This window comes from Somniosus microcephalus, chromosome 12, assembly GCF_052327205.1.
Source record: "Somniosus microcephalus isolate GS21.2 chromosome 12, FLI_Smic_1.0, whole genome shotgun sequence".
Lineage (NCBI taxonomy): Eukaryota > Metazoa > Chordata > Chondrichthyes > Squaliformes > Somniosidae > Somniosus > Somniosus microcephalus.
In genome coordinates, this window is record NC_140998.1 from 9,502,357 (window position 1) to 9,523,962 (window position 21,606).

Genomic DNA, 21,606 nt, shown 5'->3' on the forward strand with positions numbered 1-21,606 from the left:
CTCTCCAAAGGTCAGCTATCTTTGACCGCATCTTTATGGATGTGGCCTTACATATTAGTCCCTGTCTTCCTTACACTATTCAGTGAAACTGCCAGCGATGTCAGTTTAACTCTTTCCCCACTACAGTTCCCATTCCTGATCGTCATACAGGCCTCTGCTGGAAGGTGCGCCTGCATGGATACAGATCAGCCATGATCTCATTGAATGGCGGAACAGGCTTGAGGGGCTGAATGGCCTCCTCCTGTTCCTATGGGTGTCTGGCAATTCAATGGGCCTCGCTTTTTAAAGCTCATATACTGTACCGCCTTTCACAACCTCACTACGTCCCAAAGTGCTTTACAGCCAATTACTTTTGAAGTGTAGTCACTGTTGTAATGTAGGAAACGCGGCAGCCAATTTGCATATAGCAAGATCCCACAAACAGCAATGCAATAATGACCAAGTCATTTGTTTCAGTGAAGTTTGTTGAGAGATGAATATTAGCCAGGCCACCAGGGATAACCCCCCCTGCTCCTCTTCCAATAGTGCGGTGGAATCTTTCGTGTCCACCTGAGAGAGCAGTCGGAGGCCTCAGTTTAACATTTCATCCAAAAGACGGCACCTCCGACAGTGCAGCACTCCCTCAGTACTGTACTGAGAGTGAGAGCCTGGATTATGGGCTCGAGTCTTTAGAGTGGGACTTGAACCCACGACTCAGAGGCGGGAGTATTCTGCCCTCGCAGCGCGATCCTGTGCAAAGCTAGACAGATAGCGAACAACTTGATATCTTCCCATAAAATCACAAGGCTTGACTTTTCTTGTAACGCTTTACTGAAAGATTCTTATTATTGTAAAAAGACAAATAATATCCAAGACTCAAGCATGGGAACAATACAACTTAGGAGCACCGTGGTATAGGTCCTGCTCCAGCGGGGACTCCACGAGAACTGAGTTCGCAGTCCTGTGGGGAGCGTGATGACCTCATCACGCTCGGTCGCGTTTCCCGCGCTTAGGGCGTCACGTGATGCGCGTCGTCGCGTTTGCCCACGCTTGGGGCGTCACGTGACTGCGTAGTTGCGTCAGCGCGTCTCCCGGTACGGAGGCTGGCCGTTGAGGCCGAAGTCGGGAGCTGGAGGCCAGGCTGAGCCAGTGCTTGCCGCGGGAGCGGAAGATCGCGCCGCTCCCGGCAGCTGGTCGATGCGGCCGAAGACGCTAGGCCGGGCTGTGCCGGCGGCCTTTCTGGAAGGCCGAGTTGGGCCGGCAGCCGCTTCACGCACGTCACGTCGTACGTGATGTGACGTCAGCACGCTAGGGCGCGTCTTAAAGGGGCAATGGCCCTAAAAGGTAAGTTAAAGGGGCAACGGCCCCAACAGGTGAGTTATACATACATAAGTAAGTTAAGTACATACAGTAAGGTTAAGTTAGAGGAACTAACATAAATTGCTACAGAGAGACCGCACACTCCCCGCTTCAGATACAAAATAAACCTAAAGAAAACGTCCTTTGGCTGCAACATACTCAGAATCCGTTCTCTAGATTTCTTCAGAAAGGAAGACTACGATCTCTGAGACTGGCCTCAGAAACACTTTGACAGGCCCCTCCTTGACAATCTTCACCTCCACCTTGCGGACCCTCTTGTCCCTGGTCAGCAGAGTTTTGACAACCAGTCCCACTGGCCATTCATCTCTGTGTGCTTGTTTGTCTTTCCATTTCCTACGGCTCTGTAGGGTGGACAAATACTCTCCTCTCCATCTCTTCCAAAAAGTGTCTGCTAGACACTGGACTCGCATCCACTGCTTCCCGTGCAGCTCAGCCATGTCGAAGTTTCCAGAGGGGGCTGAAATAGCACTCATCTTTTGAGTCAAGAGCATCGCTGGGGTGAGGACTGCAGGCATGTCTGGGTCGGTGGACACCGGCACCAGGGGTCTTGCATTCATGATCGCCATGACTTCAGCCATGAGAGTGCTCAAGACGTCGTGTGTGAGACGAGTAGGTCCCGTCCGAAGCAGCATAGCATCCAGAATACGCCTGGCAACACCGATGAGCCTCTCCCATGAACCACCCATGTGCTGGACAGAGCGAATGATCACACCTTTGGCTTGCGAAAGCTCACTTGTGCTGGATACTTCTTTAGAACATTTCCATCCTTTGCGTTCTATGTTGTCCGAATTCCCCTTGAAGGATGCTGCTACATGAATGAGTCGGGCTGTGGTTCGGCAGAGTGTTCTCCAGCTTGAGAATCGCTCGAAGCGTTGTGAGCCCAACTGAGATTCTGAGGCTTTGGTGACCAGGGTCGTAACTTCAGGCCGAATCTTGGTATCAGCTTCAGGCTCCACAAGGGTGAAGGGATTGGACTCAGGAGTCTCCTCTGTGTTGACATTAGACAGGAAAGAGGGTCCCGAGAACCAACCGCTTTGCTGTAGGTGTGCTGCTGGTATAGGCCTGGTAGGATGGTCTGCAGGGTTCAGGTCTGTGGAGACATAGCACCACTGGTCAGGGTGAGTGGATCGTCTGATACGAGTCACCCGGTTGGAAACATACACATAAAACCTTCTTGTGGAGTTGTGGATGTAACCAAGTACAATTTTGCTGTCTGTGAAGAACTTGACGGCGCCCACATCGATGTCAATCTTGTCTCTGATCAACTGTAGGTTCCATTTTGCTTCTTTTTCTGGGAGGAGTGGAGCATCCCACTCACTCTGATCCGATGAGAGTTCCCGTACTAATGCTTTTCCTTGCATTGTTATGGGAGCTACGAACCCCAAAGGGTCGTACAAACTGTTGACTGTGGACAGGACGCCTCTCCGTGTGAATGGCCTTTCTTCACGGGACACCAGGAATGTGACGCTGTCTGTTTCCAGGTTCCAGGAGAGCCCCAGGCTCCGTTGAAGGGGGGGAGGATCCACTCCAAGGTGCAAATTCTTCAGATCCTTGGCACGGTCCTCTGCAGGGAAGGCTTCCATCACCTGTCCACTGTTCGATGCTACCTTGTGTAGTCTCAGGTTGGACTCTTTCCATGACCAACAACTTTCAGGACGGCCATCTAACTCCAGAAGGCCCGAACTCAACAACTCTTGGTGGATAAGGCACCCAGCGAGGTCCTGTGTACCCTGTGGCTCGGGTGAGGACTGCTTGGCTGGATTGGCCGAGTGTTGTGGAGGTCTCTGTAGGTAAGTCTTGCTTGTTTCTTCTCCTGTAAGCTCAGTGTCTCCAAAAACAGGCTGTTTGCTACTGTGGTGAGTAGCTGGTTCTGCGTCGAGATAGCTGGATGTTTCCTTGGAGAACAATTTGGAGTGTTGTTGGACATACTCACTTGTACGTTGCGCTGGACTGAGGGGTTGTCCCAGAACATATGTTTCCTGGCTGGGCTCCCCGCCTTCATTCTCCTCACCTTCTTCATAAGCTGCGGCTTTAGCGGCAGCAGCAGCTCTCTGGCTTTGGAGAATGTGGAGACTGGCAGCAAGGTCAGCTCTCTGCTTCGTAACACTAGCGTCGAGGTAAGCTCTCTGCTTCATCACACTAGCTTTTTCAGCGAAGGACAATTGAGCTTGGGCAGCTTTTGCCTTGGCACGTGCTTTGGCGGCTGCAGAAGCTGTCGATGACGACGGTCTGCTGGACCGCCGAGGTGATCTGGAGGATGCTTTAGAGGGCTGTGACTTGGCATCGTTTGCTGTAGGAGCTGTCGATGACGATGGTCTGCTGGACCGCCGAGATGATCTAGAGGATACTTTAGAGGGCTGTGACTTGGCATCGTTTGCTAGGAGAGGCTCATGCTTCTCGCTTGACTGGTCGACGTCCTCTATGGTATATTGTCTTCCTGAGCGTAGACTCATGGTAGCTGAGTGGTATCTTCTTGTGCTTGAGCCCGCTGTGCTGTTGTCTTTTTACTGTTCTGCCCTCGCAGCGCGATCCTGTGCAAAGCTAGACAGATAGCGAACAACTTGATATCTTCCCATAAAATCACAAGGCTTGACTTTTCTTGTAACGCTTTACTGAAAGATTCTTATTATTGTAAAAAGACAAATAATATCCAAGACTCAAGCATGGGAACAATACAACTTAGGAGCACCGTGGTATAGGTCCTGCTCCAGCGGGGACTCCACGAGAACTGAGTTCGCAGTCCTGTGGGGAGCGTGATGACCTCATCGCTCGGTCGCGTTTCCCGCGCTTAGGGCGTCATGTGATGCGCGTCGTCGCGTTTGCCCGCGCTTGGGGCGTCACGTGACTGCGTAGTTGCGTCAGCGCGTCTCCCGGTACGGAGGCTGGCTGTTGAGTCCAAAGTCTGGAGCGGGAGCTGGAGGCCAGGCTGAGCTGGTGCTTGCCGCGGGAGCGGAAGATCGCGCTGCTCCTGGCGGCTGGTCGATGCGGCCGAAGACGCTAGGCTGGGCTGTGCCGGCGGCCTTTCTGGAAGGCCGAGTTGGGCCGGCAGCCGCTTCACGCACGTCACGTTGTACGTGACGTGACGTCAGCACGCTAGGGCGCGTCTTAAAGGGGCACTGGCCCTAAAAGGTAAGTTAAAGGGGCAACGGCCCCAACAGGTGAGTTATACATACTGTATGTACTTAACTTACTGTAAGTTAAGTACATACAGTAAGGTTAAGTTAGAGGAACTAACATAAATTGCTACAGAGAGACAGCACAGGGAGAGTGCTACCCACTGAGCCACAGCGAATAATGAATAATATCACTTGGGTGGTGAGCCAGTAGCCATTAAATCACATACCAGCATGAGTCCAGGCCTTCAGGAGAGGTGATCAGAATCTGAGCTTAATGCAGCAGTGCTGGGTGCCTTAAAGCACTAGTTGTGTTTGGGTTTATTTAAATTTTTTGTTTTAATTTTTTTTTCCCCACCAGTGACATTGCAATCTCACGGTCTTGCACGCCAAAGCACATCAGCCGCATGGCTAAGGAGGTTGGTCTGTTATCGGATGAAGTGGAGCTCTACGGGAAGTCGAAGGCAAAGGTGCTTCTGTCCACTCTCAAACGCCTGAAGGACCAACCGAACGGGAAATACGTTGTCGTCACGGGGTACGGCTGGCCTGTCTTAAAATAGAATCATAGAATAGTGCAGCACAGAAGGCGGCCATTTGGCCCATCGAGTCTGCGCCGGCTCTTTCAAAGAGCAATCCCGTTCGACCCACTCCCTTGCTCTTTCCCCATATCCCTGCAATTTTTTTCCCCTTCGAGTATTTATCCAATTCCCTTTTGAAGGCTACTGTTGAATTTGCCTCCACCACCCTTTCAGGCAATGCATTCCAAATCCTAACCACTCGCTGCGTAAAAACGTTTTTCCTCATGTCGCCTCTGGTTATTTTGCCAATCCCCTTAAATCTGTGCCCTCTGGTTAGCAACCCTTCAGCCATTGGAAACAGTTTCTCTTTATTTACTCTATCTAAATCATTCATGATTTTAAATACCTCTATCAAATTTCCTCTTAGCCTTCTCTGCTCCAAGGCGAAAAACCCCAGCTTCTCCAGTCTATCCACATAACTATTCCCTCATCCCTGGAACCATTCTAGTAAATCTCCTCTGCACCCTCTCCAAAGCCTTCATGTCCTTCCTAAAGTGTGGTGCCCAGAATTGGACCCAATACTCCTGCTCTCCCGAGAGCTCCCAAGTCGAGCCCTTGTGGTGGTGGGCAGGGGAAGAGAGGTATGGGTGCGCTTCTAAAATAACGGTTGATGTAAGAAAACTACTAGGCACTTGGTCAGAGTATTAAACAAGGCTTTAATCGACTGTTTCACAACATGGAAGTCTAGTTATCCTTCACTGGTTCCTGTTTACAAAATGTCCCTGAGCAAGCTGGGCCCGTGCCCGAGTATTTATACTCTCCCTGGACAGCGCCATCAGCAGGCCACCCAGTATATTTCATAAGTCATTTCTACATGAATGGCACGATTTATGACAACGGTAACGGTTTGTATTGCAGCATCACCCCCACACCCCTCGGTGAAGGCAAGAGCACCACCACGATCGGTCTGGCTCAGGCCATCGGCGCTCACCTGGACATCAATGTTTTTGCCTGTGTTCGGCAGCCATCGCAGGGCCCCACCTTCGGGATCAAAGGTAACCTCCATCGTTATCTTATTCAACCTCCGTTCCAATTATGACTAGCTCTTAAACGTGAATGTGCTGAGTATCCGTCAGATTATTGCAAGCGCTGTGTGCGTGTTGGCCTCATAAACTGCATTGTTAATGGGTTAAATCCTTGCAGTTGTGTAATCAAGAACATTTTCTGGTTCCCTGCCCCAGTCTTGGGGCATTCTAAAAGGAGAACTGTAAACTCACTTGATGGGCCTTCAATAACCACAAAACTAGAAGTTATAGACTTAAACAAGTTGGCTTTTAATCACTAAGATCAGAGCTAACATCTCAACACGCCGACTGGTTCACAGGAATGAGTCATACAGATCCTGGGATCTTTATGTAAGAGAAGTCGGGGCGGAGCCAAGAGCCAAGACCTGGAACCTCCCAGGTTAGTCGGGAAAGAGGAAGTGAAACTATACACAGTGGGGGAGGGTAATATACATGAGTGCAAAACGAATACAGGACCAAGACAAACAGATTTCATTACATTCACCCCTTCTATAGATTTAGTCCATCGGGGTGATGTTTCTTAAAAGTTGGTATAAGTGAGTCTGTCAGGAAGTTTTGCAGTTCTCGGTGATCGGCGCAAAGCCGGTTGGAGTGCCTCTAGGGGAGTGGATTCTGGTTCCTCCGCTGTCCGGGCCTCCGCAGTGTCTTCCAGGTTATCTGCAGTGTCCTCCAGGTTAAAGTTGGGTATTGATACCTCTGGGCGTCCTGTCTCTTTGTAGTGTAGGTCTTCATCGGGTAGTCTCCCATCGTTCTCTCCGCTCCCCGAGGGAGCGAGGTCTTTTATGGAAACAGTGTCCTCTCGCCCGTCAGAGTATTCGATATAGGCGTACTGAGGGTTTGCATGGAGGAGCTGTACCTTTTCCACAAGGGGGTCCGTTTTATGGCCTCTCACGTGCTGCCGCAATAGTACTGTCCCCGGAGACGTCAGCCACGCGGGTAGAGATATGCCCGAGGTGGATTTCCGGGGGAAAACGAACATCTTTTCGTGAGGGGTAGCGTTAGTGGCTGTACATAACAGAGACCTTATGGAGTGGAGCACGTCTGGGAGGACTTCTTGCCAGCGGGAGGTCGGAAGGCCTTTTGACTTTAAGGCTAACGTGACAGCCTTCCAAACAGTAGCATTCTCCCTTTCCACTTGCCCATTACCCCGGGGGTTGTAGCTAGTGGTTCTGCTAGTGGCTATCCCCTTCGAGAGCAAGAACTGGCGCAGCTCGTCACTCGTGAATGACGTCCCCCTATCGCTGTGTATGTAGTTCGGCATGCCAAACATGCAGAATAGATTACAGAGATACTTGATGACCATGGCACTGGTCATGTCTGGGCAGGGAATGGCGAAGGGGAAGCGGGAATATTCATCAATGATATTGAGGAAGTATACGTTACGGTCGGCAGAGGGAAGGGGTCCCTTGAAGTCCAGACTTAGGCGCTCGAATGGCCGTGTGGCTTTGATAAGGTGTGCACGGTCAGGCCTGTAGAAACGAGGCTTGCATTCCGCACAGATGCGGCAGGCTCTGGCCATTGCCCTGACCTCCTCGATGGGGTGGGGCAGATTGCGGGACTTTATAAAATGGTATAGTCGGGTGACCCCTGGGTGACAGAGGTCGTAGTGGAGACCCTGTAATTTGTCCGTATGAATGCTGGCACGCATTCCCCGCGATAGGGCGTCTGGGGGTTCATTAAGGGCTCCCGGCCTGTACATAATATCATAGTCGAACGTGGATAGTTCGATCCTCCACCTGAGTATTTTGTCATTCTTGATTTTCCCCCTTTGTTATTAAACATGAAAGCCGCTGGTCGGTGAGCAGGGTGAAACGTTTGCCGGCTAGGTAGTGTCTCCAGTGCCGCACTGCCTCCACTATAGCCTGTGCCTCCTTCTCGACAGAAGAGTGCCTGATTTCAGGTCCCTGAAGGGTTCGGGAGAAGAAGGCCACAGGTCTCCCAGCCTGATTGAGGGTCGCAGCTAAGGCAAAGTCTGACGCATCGCTTTCGACTTGAAAGGGAATGCATTCATCCACTGCACACACTGCAGCCCTTTCAATGTCCTGTTTAATACTGGTGAAAGCCTCCCGAGCTTCAGCTGATAGTGGGAAGGACGTCGATTTAATGAGGGGTCGGGCCTTATCAGAGTAATTGGGCACCCATTGGGCATAATACGAAAAAAATCCCAGGCACCTTTTTAAAGCTTTGGGATTGTGTGGCAGGGGCAGTTCCTTTAGGGGGCGTAATCGGTCAGGGTCCGGTCCAATTACCCCATCTTCCACCACACAGCCGAGGATACAGAGACGGGTTGTGTTGAAGACACATTTGTCTTCGTTGTAGGTTAGATTCAGCTTTAGGGCAGTTTTTAAAAATCTCGCAAGATTTAGATCGTGGTCTTGCTGGTTGTGCCCGCAGATAGTGACATTGTCCAGATAGGGGTAGGTAGCTTGTAGTTTATTCTCGTCAACCATGCGGTCCATCTCACGTTGGAAGACCGAGACCCCATTTGTTACCCCGAAGGGCACTCTGAGAAAATGGTAGAGGCGCCCGTTCGCCTCGAAGGCGGCGTATGGGCAGTCCTCCGTTCTAATGGGGAGCTGGTGATACGCGGATTTGAGGTCGATAGTCGAGAAGACTTGGTATTGCACAATCTGGTTGACCATTTCTGATATGCGGGGTAAAGGGTAGGCGTCCAGCTGGGTATAAATATTAACAGTCTGGCTGTAGTCAATTACCATCCGTTTCTTTTCGCTATTTTTAACTATGACTACTTGGGCATGCCACGGGCTGGTACTGCATTCAATAATGCCTTCCCACAGGAGTCTGTCCACAGAAATCACAGAAACCCCACACTGCAGATAGAGGCCATTTCGGCCCATCGAGCCTGCACCGACACATATTCCACCCGATCCCCGTAACCCCTACACCAACACATATCCCACCCTATCCCCGTAACCCCACGTATTTAATCCCCCTAACACTAAGGGTCAACTTATCATAGCCAATCAACCTAACCCGCACATCTTTGGACTGTGGGAGGAAACCGGAGCACCCGGAGGAAACCCACACAAACACGGGGAGAATGTGCAAACTCCACACAGACAGTCGCCCGAGGCCGGATTCGAACCACTTCCGCCTTGATAAAGTGTCCGTCTTCCAGACTGTACCGTCTACTTTTGGTCGCTATGGGCCTACAGTTCGGAGCGAGATTAGCGAATAAAGAGGGCAGGCTGATTTTTAAGGTTGATAGGCCACAGACTGTGAGTGGCGGCTGGGACCCGCCATATGCTAGCGTGACACTTTCGTGGTGGCAATGGAAGTCCAGGCCCAAGATTACATTAACACAGAGTTCTGGCATCACGAGGAGTTTAAAATCCTTGTAGTCCGTGCCTTTTACAGTCAGTGTTACCACACAGTAGCCCAAAATGTCCGAAGTGTGGGGCTTAGCAGCCATAGCAATTCTGCTCCATGTAGGGGTTACCGTTAATGAGTGCCGCCGTACCAGGCTAGGGTGGATAAAACTCTCGGTACTCCCACAGTCAATTAAACATTTCGTTAAATTCCCGTTTACCTGTATGTCCATCATGGATTTTGTCAACGGGTGTGGCCTGGATTGATCCACCGTGATCGAAGCCACTGTTGGGCCCTGGGCGGCCGTTGAGTCGGGAAAAGATGGCGGATCCCAAGATGGCGGCACGCACGAGGCGGTGACCGAGTTGGAAATCGGATTCCTCCTGCAGACTTTGCTAAAATGCCCCTTTTTCTTACATTTGAAGCATGTAGCGTCCTTCGCTAGGCATCGTTGTCTGGGGTGCTTGGCCTGGCCACAGAAGTAGCATTTCGGGCCTCGAGACATTGCCGCTGTAGTAGGACTCCTGGGTGAACTTCTGTGTGGGGACTCCGGCGGCGTAGAGCTGGTCTGAGACCTGGATGGGGAAGATGGCTGATTCCAAGATGGCGGCCCCCTCGGCGCGCACGAGGCGGTGAGGGCCGCATGGCCGGAAGAATAAGAGTCAGAGTTTTTCTGGGCCACGTCCAGCGATCGCGCAGTGGCCACTGCCTTTTTTAAGTCCAGGACCACCTCCTCCAGCAGTCTCTGCCGGATACAATTCGATTTGAGGCCCGTGATGAAGGAATCGTGGACCAATTCGTCAGAGTACGCGTTGGCCGTCACGGCCTTGCAGTTACAGTCCCAGACCAGGTCCTTTAGGCCCTGTAAGAAATCGTCCATTGATTCCTCTGGTCGCTGCCTGCGTGTAGCCAACAGATGTCTGACGTACACTTCGTTTACCGGCCTCTGGTATTGGGCCTTCAGGATAGTGATGGCCTCCGTGTAAGAGGTGGCGTCCCGGATGAACGAATAAATCCGATGACTTACGCGAGTAGTCAGTAGACTCAGTTTATCTACCTCGCTAACGGATGAGGCCCCCGTGAAGAGTTCGAAGCATTTGAGCCAGTGTCCAAATTGATTTGATGCCTCAGCAGAATGTGGATCCAAGTCCAGACGCTCTGGTTTTAGGAGTCGATCCATCCTAGTATTCTTTAGTGATTAAAATTGATGGGCCTTCAATAACCACAAAACTAGAAGTTACAGACTTAAACAAGTTGGCTTTTAATCACTAAGATCAGAGCTAACATCTCAACACGCCGACTGGTTCACAGGAATGAGTCATACAGATCCTGGGATCTTTATGTAAGAGAAGTCAGGGGCGGAGCCAAGAGCCAAGACCTGGAACCTCCCAGGTTAGTTGGGAAAGAGGAAGTGAAACTATACACAGTGGGGGAGGGTAATATACATGAGTGCAAAACGAATACAGGATCAAGACAAACAGATTTCATTGCATCACTCAAGTCTTTCACTTGCCCTTTCAGCTATCTTTGATTGCTCCTCTGTGAAACGCTTTGCGATGTTTTTCTACAGTAAAGGCTCTGTAGAAATGCAAGTTGTTACTGATTGCGGCAGTCTGTGGACAGTCACTTTGTGCAGAATCCCCTTTGCGTGACATGACGTTTCACTCCAGCGACGCCGTGATGTTTCAACAAGGAGAGTTCCGCACAGCATGGGTTATCAAACTGAGGTTCAAAACTCTAGCTGGTCCATGAGGGGATCCCAAGGGTCTGCAAGATCATAGGAACAGGAGGAGGCCATCCAGCCCCTCGAGCCTGTTCCGCCATTCAATTAGATCATGGCTGATCTGTATCTAACAAGGATAAGGGGTTGACCATTTAGGACTGAGATGAGGAGGAATTTCTTCACTCGGAGGGTGGTGAATCTTTGGAATTCTCTACCCCAGAGGGCTGTGGATGCTGAGTCGTTGAGTATATTCAAGGCTGAGATCGATAGATTTTTGGACTCTAGGGGAATCGAGGGATATGGGGATCGGGCGGGAAGGTGGAGTTGAGGTTGAAGATCAGCCATGATCTTATTGAATGGCGGAGCAGGCTCGAGGGGCCGTGTGGCCGACTCCTGCTCCTAATTCTAATGCACTTGTAAATGCAATTCCTTTCTTTCCATCTTCCTTTAATACAATGATATTCTTAGGGCTGCAAACCCAGTGTAAGAGTCTCCAGTTCCATGTGCAGTGATTGCATTCTCTCTGCTGCTGTTACAGGTGGAGCAGCAGGCGGCGGATACTCCCAGGTTATCCCGATGGAAGAGGTACTGTATCACCGTGGTAGAGCGCTGTTTCAGAGCTTCCCTTGCTTACCTTGTACTCGCAGTCATCCTGCCTAGAACTGACAATTTCATGATTCACTTTTTTTTAAACTGCAAAAATATTTAGAATAAACAAAAGGCTTTAGATTTTTATAAAAAGTTTTTCGTATTTTCAAAACTTGTGTCTGTCTGTGTGTGTATATATAGGTGAGCCTCCATTCATTTTGATTGTTATTATTTTTCATCCCCATTTCAGACACCAGCAGGCAGTGATGAGCTGACCTGGCTGCAGGACTTGTCCCGACGATGTTTTGAATAGCCCCAGGGAGAGTTGCTCTTTCCCAGCCTTCCTTAGTCTTTTTTGTTTGGGGGTGGGGGGGGCGCGGAGAGAGTCAGGCCATCTTTTGTAGCCAAGATAGAGCAACAGTGACTACACTTCAAAAAGTACCTCTGGCTGTAAAGCGCTTTGGGACGTCCAGTGGTCATGCAAGTCTTTCTTTAACCTGTAGGAATTGCTTAACTCTCTATCCCTAATTTCCCCTATATGGAGTCACCTGACATTCTCCATCCCTGCCATCGAAATCTTTCCCCAAATATTGTCTCCTTGCTATCTGTCTCCCTGCTTTTCAACAGGATCCTCCCCACTTCATCCCCCCCGACCTCTAATTATGTCCTCTCCCCCCCCCACCCCCCATGTTCGCCGTTCAGCTTTTCAACTTGCGATGTGCTTGGAAACGTTTTTGAATGAGCGGCACTGCAGAAACCCAAGTAGTTGTTGCCGCTTACTGCCACCCTGCAGCTGTACAACTCCGATCAGGAACAGCACACTGGAAGGTTGAGGGAAGGGAGGAGAGCAGACCCTGTCTCGCGCATGCTTTCAAGTTCCCCCCCTCTGGCAAAGCTTTCTGACGGTGCTCTTGTTCCCGCAGTTCAATCTTCACCTGACGGGCGACATCCACGCCATCACCGCCGCCAACAACCTGGTCGCTGCCGCCATCGACGCTCGCATGTTCCATGAGGCCTCGCAATCCGACAAGGTACCGTTGCCTTCGAAGAATCCGCCCACCAGCAGTGCGGTTGGCAATGATTAGAGTCTGACAATATCTCTCTTTTGTTGCAGGCCTTATTTAATCGTCTGGTGCCTTCCAATAAAGGAGTTCGGACATTCAGCGAGATTCAGCTGAAGAGATTACAGGTGTGAGTCTTAACATAGGAACAGGAGAAGGCTGCTCAGCCCCTCGAGCCTGTTCTGCCGTTCAATAAGATCATGGCTGATCTGTGACCTAACTCTATATATACCCTTTGGCTCATATCCTTTGATAGATTTTTGTTAACCAAAAATATTAATTTCCGATTTTTAAATCGAACAGTTGATCGAGCATCATTTGCCATTTGCGGAAGAGAGTTCCAAACTTCTACCACTCAGTTCCCCTTAATATCTTGAAAACTTGGATCAAATCTCCTCTAACCTTCTAAATTTCAGAGAATACAACCCTAATTTGTGTAATCTCGCCTCGCAATTTAGCTGTTTTAAATGTTTAATTCCTAGTGCATTCCTCAGCATAAGTATGTAGGCTCAAGAGCGGGATAAAATCAGCTAAATAAAAAAACAGGTTTAATATCACAGCAGTAGGGTTGCAGCAATGTGAAGTTAGCCACTTTGGTAGGAAAAATAGAAAAGCAGAATATTTTATAAATGGTGAGAGATTGGGAAATGTTGGTGTTCAGAGGGACCTGGGTGTCCTTGTACACGAATCACTGAAAGTCAACATGAAGGTACAGCAAGCAATGGTATTTTAGCCTTTATTACAAAAGGATTGGATTATAAGAGTAAAGAAGTCTTACTGCAATTGTATAGGGCCTTGTCTGTACAGTTTTGGTCTCCTTACCTAAGGAAGTATATACTTGCAACAGAGGGAGTGCAATGAAGATTCGCCAGACTGGTTCCTGGGATGGGGGGATTGTCCCATGAGGAGAGATTGAGTAGACTAGGCCTATATTCTCTAGAGTTTAGAAGAATGAGGTGTGATCTCATTGAAACATACAAAATTCTTAGAGGGCTTGCCAGGGTACATTCTGGAAGGTTGTTTGCTCTGGCTGATGTCCAGAACCAGGGACCACAGTCTCAGAATAAGGGGTCGGCCATTTAGGACTGAGATGAGGAGAAATTTCTTCACTGAGGGTGGTGAATCTTTGGAATTCTCTACCCCAGAGGGCTGTGGAGGCTCAGTCGTTGAGTATATTCAAGATAGAGAGCACGGTGGCATAGTGGTTAGCACTGTTGCCTCACAGCGCCAGGGACCCGGGTTCGAATCCAGCCTCGGGTGACTGTCTGTGTGGAGTTTGCACATTCTCCCTGTGTTTGCGTGGGTTTTCTCCGGGTGCTCCAGTTTCCTCCCACAGTCCAAAGATGTGCGGGTTAGGTTGATTGGCTATGATAAATTGACCCTTAGTGTTAGAGGGATTAAATACGTGGGGTTACGGGGATAGGGTGGGATATGTGTTGGTGTAGGGGTTACGGGGATCGGGTGGGATATGTGTCGGTGCAGGCTCGATGGGCCAAAATGGCCTCTATCTGCACTGTGGGGTTTCTGTGATTCTGTGATAGTTTTTGAATATTAAGGGAATCAAGGGTTATGGGGATAGTGCGGGAAGGTGAAGTTGAGGTCAATGATCAGCCATGATCTTATTGAATGGCGGAGCAGGCTCCTATCCTGCTCCTCTCTCTCATGTTCTTAATTGTCATCAGTGCCTCCTAGGCTAGAGGAAAAAAAAAAATCAGCCTGGGCTCTCATTGATGATCACTAATCAGTGTGCATGTGTGTGTCAGATGAGGACATACCGACCAGGAATCTCCTCTGATCCCTGGTCTCTGCTGAGATTAGCTGGACTCGACCAGAGTGACAGTGATTGGCCTCAACTCTCCTGGGTTAGAGAGCGAGAAAGCTCAGTGCTCCTCTGATGTGTCCTACAGTCGAATAGCCTGCTCGACTGTCGAGGCCAGCAAACTGAGAATGGCCATTCAGGCAAGGTCCTGCCGGGCAGGGGCAACAGCCCTTCATTTAAACGTACCTTCACCGCCATTCACCACCTGTTTGGCTCAGCTGGTGTTCTCTGAACTATGATTCCTAATCTGCAATTTCTTTCCCTCCTTCCCCCCCCCCCCCCCCCCAGAAACTTGGAATTAACAAAACTGACCCCATTGCACTGACCGATGAAGAAATAAATCTCTTTGTGAGGCTGGACATTGAACCTGATACTATCACGTGGCAACGAGGTATTAAACCAGTTTCAATCTACTGTGCGTTATCGATACGGTTCGTGCTGTCATGAATATAGTGGCGTTGTACTCAGCTGGCTATGCAATAGCTTTCTCTCTCCCCGAGACACCATCTCTACCCAACCCTTCTTTATCATAGAAGTTTACGACACAGGAGGAGGCCATTCGGCCCATTGTGTAGGCGCCGGTCGGAAAAGAGCTATCCAGCCGAATCCCATTTTCAAGCTCTTGGTCTGTAGCTCTGTAGGTTACGGCACTTCAGGTGCATATCCAAGCACTTTTTAAATGTGATGAGGGTCTCTGCCTCGACCACCCTTTCAGGCAGTGAGTTCCAGACCCCCACCACCCTCTGGGTGAAAAAAGTTCTCCTCAACTCCCCTCTAAACCTTAGACCAATTACTTTAAATCTATGCCCCCTGGTTATTGAACTCTCTGCTAAGGGCAATAGGTCCTTCCTACCCACTCTATCTAGGCCCCTCATAATTTTATACACCTCAATTAAATCTCCCCTCAGTCTCCTCTGCTCCAAAGAAAACAACCCCAGCCTATCCAATCTTTCCTCATAGCTAAAATTCCCCAGCCCTAGCAACATCCTCGTAAATCTCCTCTGTACCCTCTCTAGGGCAATCACATCTTTCCTGTAATGTGGTGACCAGAACTGCACGCAGTACTCTAGCTGAGGCCTAACTAGTGTTTTATACAGTTGAAGCATAACCCCCCCTGCTCTTGTATTCTATGCCTCAGCTAATAAAGGCAAGTATCCTGTCTGCCTTCAGGGATCTGTGGACATGCACTCCAAGGCCCCGCTGATCCTCTACACTACTCAGTGTCCTACCATTAATGTATCTGCCACAGCTGAGATGTGGGAGTGAATCATACAGAAATCTAACCAGGGTTTTGTTCTCACTCCATTAGCACTGCAATCTACAAATGTGTAGCACCACTGTGAAAGTTTTGTTCACAGCTCTTAATGTAATTGTCTTTTTTCCTAAATTGCCATTTCGTTGTCCCGAATGTTGACTTTGGTACAAAACCACCGCAGGGCTCAGTACTAGGTCCCTTGCTTTTTGTGGTACAGGAAACTTTGTTATATCCGGCACCGACGGGACCGAGCTGGTGCCGATCTATCAAAACTGCCGGACATACCAGCGTTAATGTTGAAGCATACGGAGATTTGTAGCTCTGTATCTGGCAACAAACACTGTTGCTTAGCAACAGCTTCTAAACAGTCGGCCGTACCTTAGAAGCATCTCTGTAGCTTAGCAACAGCTTCAGAGAGACTTTGCAGAGCCTGACTGTTGGAAAAAAAAGCCACGAGAAGAAAGAAGAAAAAAAACCTAACAAAACGGCTCCTGATTTCTGCCGGTAGATCAAGGTTTCCGGACATACAACCTCCGGATAAACCAAAGTTTCCTGTATTTATCAACGATCTAGACTTGAATATAGGGGGTATGATTAAGAAGGTGGGCAGAACAGTGGCAAATGGAATTCAATCCGGAGAAGTGTGAGGTAATGCATTTGGGGAGGGCTAACAAGGAAAGGGAATACACATTAAATGGTAGGACACTGAGTAGTGTAGAGGAACAAAGGGACCTTGGAGTGCATGTCCACAGATCCCTGAAGGTAGCAGGACAGGTAGATAAGGTGGTTAAGAAGGCATACGGAATGCTTGCCTTTATTAGCCGTGGCATAGAATACAAGAGCAGGGGGTTATGCTTCAACTGTATAAAACACTAGTTAGGCCTCAGCTAGAGTACTGCGTGCAGTTCTGGTCACCACATTACAGGAAAGATGTGATTGCACTAGAGAGGGTACAGAGGAGATTTACAAGGATGTTGCTGGGAGTAGAGAATCTTAGCTATGAGGAAAGACTAGATAGGCTGGGTTTGTTTTCCTTGGAACAGAGGAGGCTGAGGGGAGACCTTATTGAGGTGTATAAAACTATGAGGGGCCTAGATAAAGTGGATAGAAAGGACCTATTTCCCTTAGCAGTGGGGTCAAAAACCAGGGGGCAAGTAATTGGTGGAAGGTTTAGAGGGGATTTGAGGGGAAATTTCTTCACCCAGAGGGTGGTGGGGGTCTGGAACTCACTGCCTGAAAGGGTGGTAGAGGCAGAAACCCTAACCACATTTAAAAAGTACTTGGATGTGCCCTTGGGATGCTGTAACCTGCAGGGCTACGGACCAAGAGCTGGGAAGTGGGATTAGGCTGGAGAGCTCTTTGTTGGCCGGCGCGGACACGATGGGCCGAAATGGCCTCCTTCCGCGCTGTAACTTTCTATGATTCCGTCCGACAGTAAGCTGGCCGTTCATTCCCAAATAAAATCAGAAAATGCTGGAAACACTCAGGCAGCATGTGTGGAGAGAGAAACAGTGTTAATATTTCAGATCGATGACTTTTCGTCAGAATCGGGACATGTTCATTCACCACGTTGGTGTCTCACGCGCACATTTTATGTTTTAAAGTGATGGATACGAACGACAGGTTCCTGAGGAAGATAACAATCGGCCAATCCGATACGGAGAAGGGATTCAGCAGAACAGTAAGCCTTTTATTTTCTTTTCCCTCACCCTGGTCCAAGAGGTTACCTGAAGGGAGATTAACCCGTTCCTTGGGCCGGCAGCCTTACTCCTAACCAGGTGACGCCCAAATTGGCCATTTCTGTTTGGTTAAGTTCTGGATGGAGCACTTCATGAAGGTGAGGTGTCCCATCATACATAGAGTCTACAGCACTGAAACAGGCCACTCCACCCAACAGAACTATGCCAGTGTTAATGCTCCACACGAGCCTCGTCCCACCCCACTTCATCTCCCCCTATCGGTATATCCTTCGCTTCCGTTCTCCCTCATGCATTTATCTAGCCTCCCCTTAAATGTATCTATACTATTCGCCTCAACCACTCCCTGTGGTAGCGAGTTCCACATTCTCACCACTCTCTGGGTAAAGAAGTTTCTCCTGAATTCCCTATTGGATTTATTAGTGATGATCTTATATTGATGGCCCCTAGTTCCAGTCTTCCCACAAATGGGAACATTTTCTCTACATATACGCTATCAAATCGTTTCATAATTTTAAAGAGCTCAATCAGGTCACCCCTCAGCCTTCCCTTTTCTAGAGAAAAGAGCCCCAGCCCGTTCAGCCTTTCCTGATAGGTATAACCTCTCAGTATAATGAGTGAAAGAGAGAACGTGTGCTAACTGCCTCCACCATGAAGAACTGCACCTCCCACCAATGTTCCTCTGAGCTGCGAGCGCAGTAATCTGAAAGGTCCCGCGCAGGCCGCTCACGAGCTTTTACGTTGGAAATACCGCGCATGCGCAGAGATTTAAAGGGACTGCGCATTGAAAGAAAGAGGCCACACAGAACATAGTGCAGCCTACAGGGAACATTGCTTTCCACCCTTCCAGGTTGATGCAGGTTTGCATAGTTGCCTGTGGCATCATTTAGGAGAGGGATAGCAAACATCGGAATCTCCACTAGGTGTAATTTGTTCTTGAGTTTGAAAGAATAAACAATTAGCAACGAGCAGATTATTACCAGTGCTTTTACACTTCAGTGGCTTTTAGTTCATGTTTAAAACGGCCTCGGCACCATTTCAATAGTCGCAGACCCCAAAACAATTCCTACCTGGCAAGAATCTCAGCCTTACGCCTTGGTTATTATTTAACATCAGGTTTGGAGTTCATTATTAATTGCCTCTGGTCACTCCCTGGGAATGCTTACAGGAATGTGTCTTTCCTTCTCCATCTCTCTCCCCCCACTCCCCTCACCTGTTCCCGATAATGTGGCCAAACACTGTTGTATTCTAGCGTGGCTGCAATCAGAAGCTTAGTGTGGATAGCAGCTCACCCCTGCCCTCTCACCTTTTAAGATCTAGTTTGAATACAGTGTTTGACATTCAATAAGCACATACTTTCACTGAGTAAGTAGGAAACTGGAAATGTCCAGTCGAGGGAGCTTTACCCGTGCTGTATCTGCCCTGCGAATGTTTGATGGGACAGTGTAGAGGGAGCTTTACTCTGTATCTAACCCGTGCTGGACCTGCCCTGGGAGTGTTTGATGGGACAGTGTAGAGGGAGCTTTACTCTGTATCTAACCTGTGCTGTACCTGCCCTGGGAGTGTTTGATGGGACAGTGTAGAGGGAGCTTTACTCTGTATCTAACCTGTGCTGTATCTGCCCTGGGAGTGTTTGATGGGACAGTGTAGAGGGAGCTTTACTCTGTATCTAACCTGTGCTGTACCTGCCCTGGGAGTGTTTGATGGGACAGTGTAGAGGGAGCTTTACTCTGTATCTAACCTGTGCTGTATCTGCCCTGCGAATGTTTGATGGGACAGTGTAGAGGGAGCTTTACTCTGTATCTAACCCGTGCTGTACCTGCTCTGGGAGTGTTTGATGGGACAGTGTAGAGGGAGCTTTACTCTGTATCTAACCCCGTGCGGTAACTGCCCTGGGGATTGTTTGATGGGACAGTGTAGAGGGAGCTTTACTCTGTATCTGAGCCATGCTGTACCTACCCTATGAGTCTTTGACCCTGGCACAAATAAGAAAGCATTCCCTTGAAAATAAAAATCTCCCCCAAGAATCGTGATTGTGATAAAGTTACCGTGTAATATTTTTTGTCTTGACTGAGAAGCTTGTGTGTAATGAGAAACACGGGTTATTTGAATGCAATGGCTTGCGGTAAGTCGGGAGGATTGAAGAGTGACTGCTTATTGGTTTTGTATATATCCTCCCACTTTTTAGACGCAATTCGACATCACAGTGGCAAGTGAGATCATGGCGGTACTGGCACTGACCGATGGTTTGAATGACATGAGGCAGCGGCTGGGGAAAATGGTGGTCGCTTCCAATAAGAAAGGCCAGCCGGTTACCACGGACGATTTGGTAAGCTGGGTACTCGATGCTGGTGCTCGGACCAGAGACTGATCGCTTTCATGTAATAACTTGTCACCTCTCGTAGAATTTCTCATGCAACAAATTGCTTTGAAGCAGAGTAACTGTGACGTGGGCAAGCCATTTTACACGGTAAGTTCCCACAAACAGTCAGGCAGTAGACGTTCAATTAACCTGGTTTGGTGCTGGTTGTGGGAGGAGTGTTGGCCAGGACACGAAGAGGTTCGTACTCCTCGAGCAGTGCCGTGGGATCTTTAATATCCACCAGACCTTGGATTAACCGCCCATCGGTCTCGCAGCCCCCACTTTGGGGAGGAGACTCGCGGAGGGAGGAACGTATCCTTGGGAAATACGGGAAAGAGATCCGGGGCGGGGGCGGTAGTCGAATAGTTGCTCCTGATTCATCTCCTGGTGGATTCCCACCGAATGGGCTGCAAGGGCTCCGAGGAGGTCACTCCCCTGCCTTATCCAGGAAGAGGCCTGTAGTTTTGGTAGGTGGAGAAACCAACAGAATTTGTGGAGGGAGCACTCTGTGCTTTTGTTCTTCAGAGAAAGTCGGGGAAGGCACTTGTTGCTTAGTGTAGGCAATCGAGTGGGGGAAGGCAGAAGTAAGGAGAGAAGAATCCATGATGAGACATAGATTCTGGATGGAGGGAGATCGATGGGCTGAATGGCCTTTCATTGGCACAAACCTTGTGTCCATTTCCCCCGATTCTCCCCCCGCCAAACACTTGCTCACCGACAACCTCCACCTGAAGGAGCTCTTTAACATTCTGCACCTAATAGCTGTCGCTCCAGAACAATTCATTGCATGAAGCATTTTGTGAAATGTACATTATATCATTGCTGATCAGTCTGCCTATTTGAAGGATGTGGGGGATTGGGGTCTGATCATTGACCGCGGTCGATGGGGTGGGTATTTAAGATGCAATAAAACTTGTTCTGTAATAACAGAATTGATCTCTTATGGCCACTGCATCTTAATTGTCTGATTTGATTTTTGCATCTGCAACTTTTTATATATATAGAGAGAGAGGAAAGGAGATAGTCAGAACCAATTATCTTTGACAAAATGTCATCCTGGGGCCATGTCCTGTTTGAGGTTTCTGCAGGCTCGGGAATTTTGATTACATTGTGTCTCAGTGTGCCTAAGGTGAACTTAATCGAAAGCAAATGCATTAAGTATGTAGTGGGTTGTTTTTTAACGCAATTCTCTCTTCGATGCAATTGGTAAATTGATTTTCTTTAAAAAAAATAAAACTTCATTGCCAAGCAGCAGCTAACCCCCGTGCAAAGAGGCAGCTAAATACCTGCTCAGGGACATGTGTCTCGAGTATCTGTCCAAACGTGCGTGCGTGTATAGATTGTGAAATGGGATCAATTTGCTCCACGCTCCCCACTCCGCGCTACAACTTGATTTTTCTTTTGTCGAAAACTTGTAAAATTCCCTCTTCAGCGCGCCGAGCTCGTGCTTTCCACGGGCATCAGGGAATTGAAGGACAAGAGCTGGGCTGTGATGCCGTCTGTAAAGGATTAGCCATTTCATGTTGCTATCTATGGTTCACATATGAGGAATGGACCATGAGAAGAGGTAATGGAGGAGAGGAGGTGCATCCCAGCATGAGAGTACCAATACTTGCCTGGATGAGTGCAGCTCCATCAACACTCAAGAAGCTCGACACCATCCAGGACAAAGCAGCCCGCTTGATTGGCACTCCAT

At 49.0% G+C, this 21,606-nt stretch overlaps 1 protein-coding gene across 3 annotated transcripts in view; it reads left to right on the top strand.

Moving 5' to 3' along the window:
• The window catches only part of mthfd1b (methylenetetrahydrofolate dehydrogenase (NADP+ dependent) 1b), a 105,480-nt gene that overhangs the window by 45,787 nt on the left and 38,087 nt on the right, over positions 1–21,606 (top strand). For 2 of the 3 annotated variants that reach the window (XM_086002572.1, XM_086002570.1), the window contains exons 11-18: positions 4,834–5,007; positions 5,909–6,044; positions 11,657–11,713; positions 12,640–12,747; positions 12,831–12,905; positions 14,885–14,987; positions 17,456–17,532; positions 19,737–19,877. In XM_086002572.1, the coding sequence (XP_085858698.1) occupies positions 4,834–5,007; positions 5,909–6,044; positions 11,657–11,713; positions 12,640–12,747; positions 12,831–12,905; positions 14,885–14,987; positions 17,456–17,532; positions 19,737–19,877 (871 nt within the window). Of the gene's footprint in view, positions 1–4,833; positions 5,008–5,908; positions 6,046–11,656; positions 11,714–12,639; positions 12,748–12,830; positions 12,906–14,884; positions 14,988–17,455; positions 17,533–19,736; positions 19,878–21,606 lie in introns of all 3 variants that reach the window. The other variant, XM_086002571.1, reaches the window with a different exon arrangement.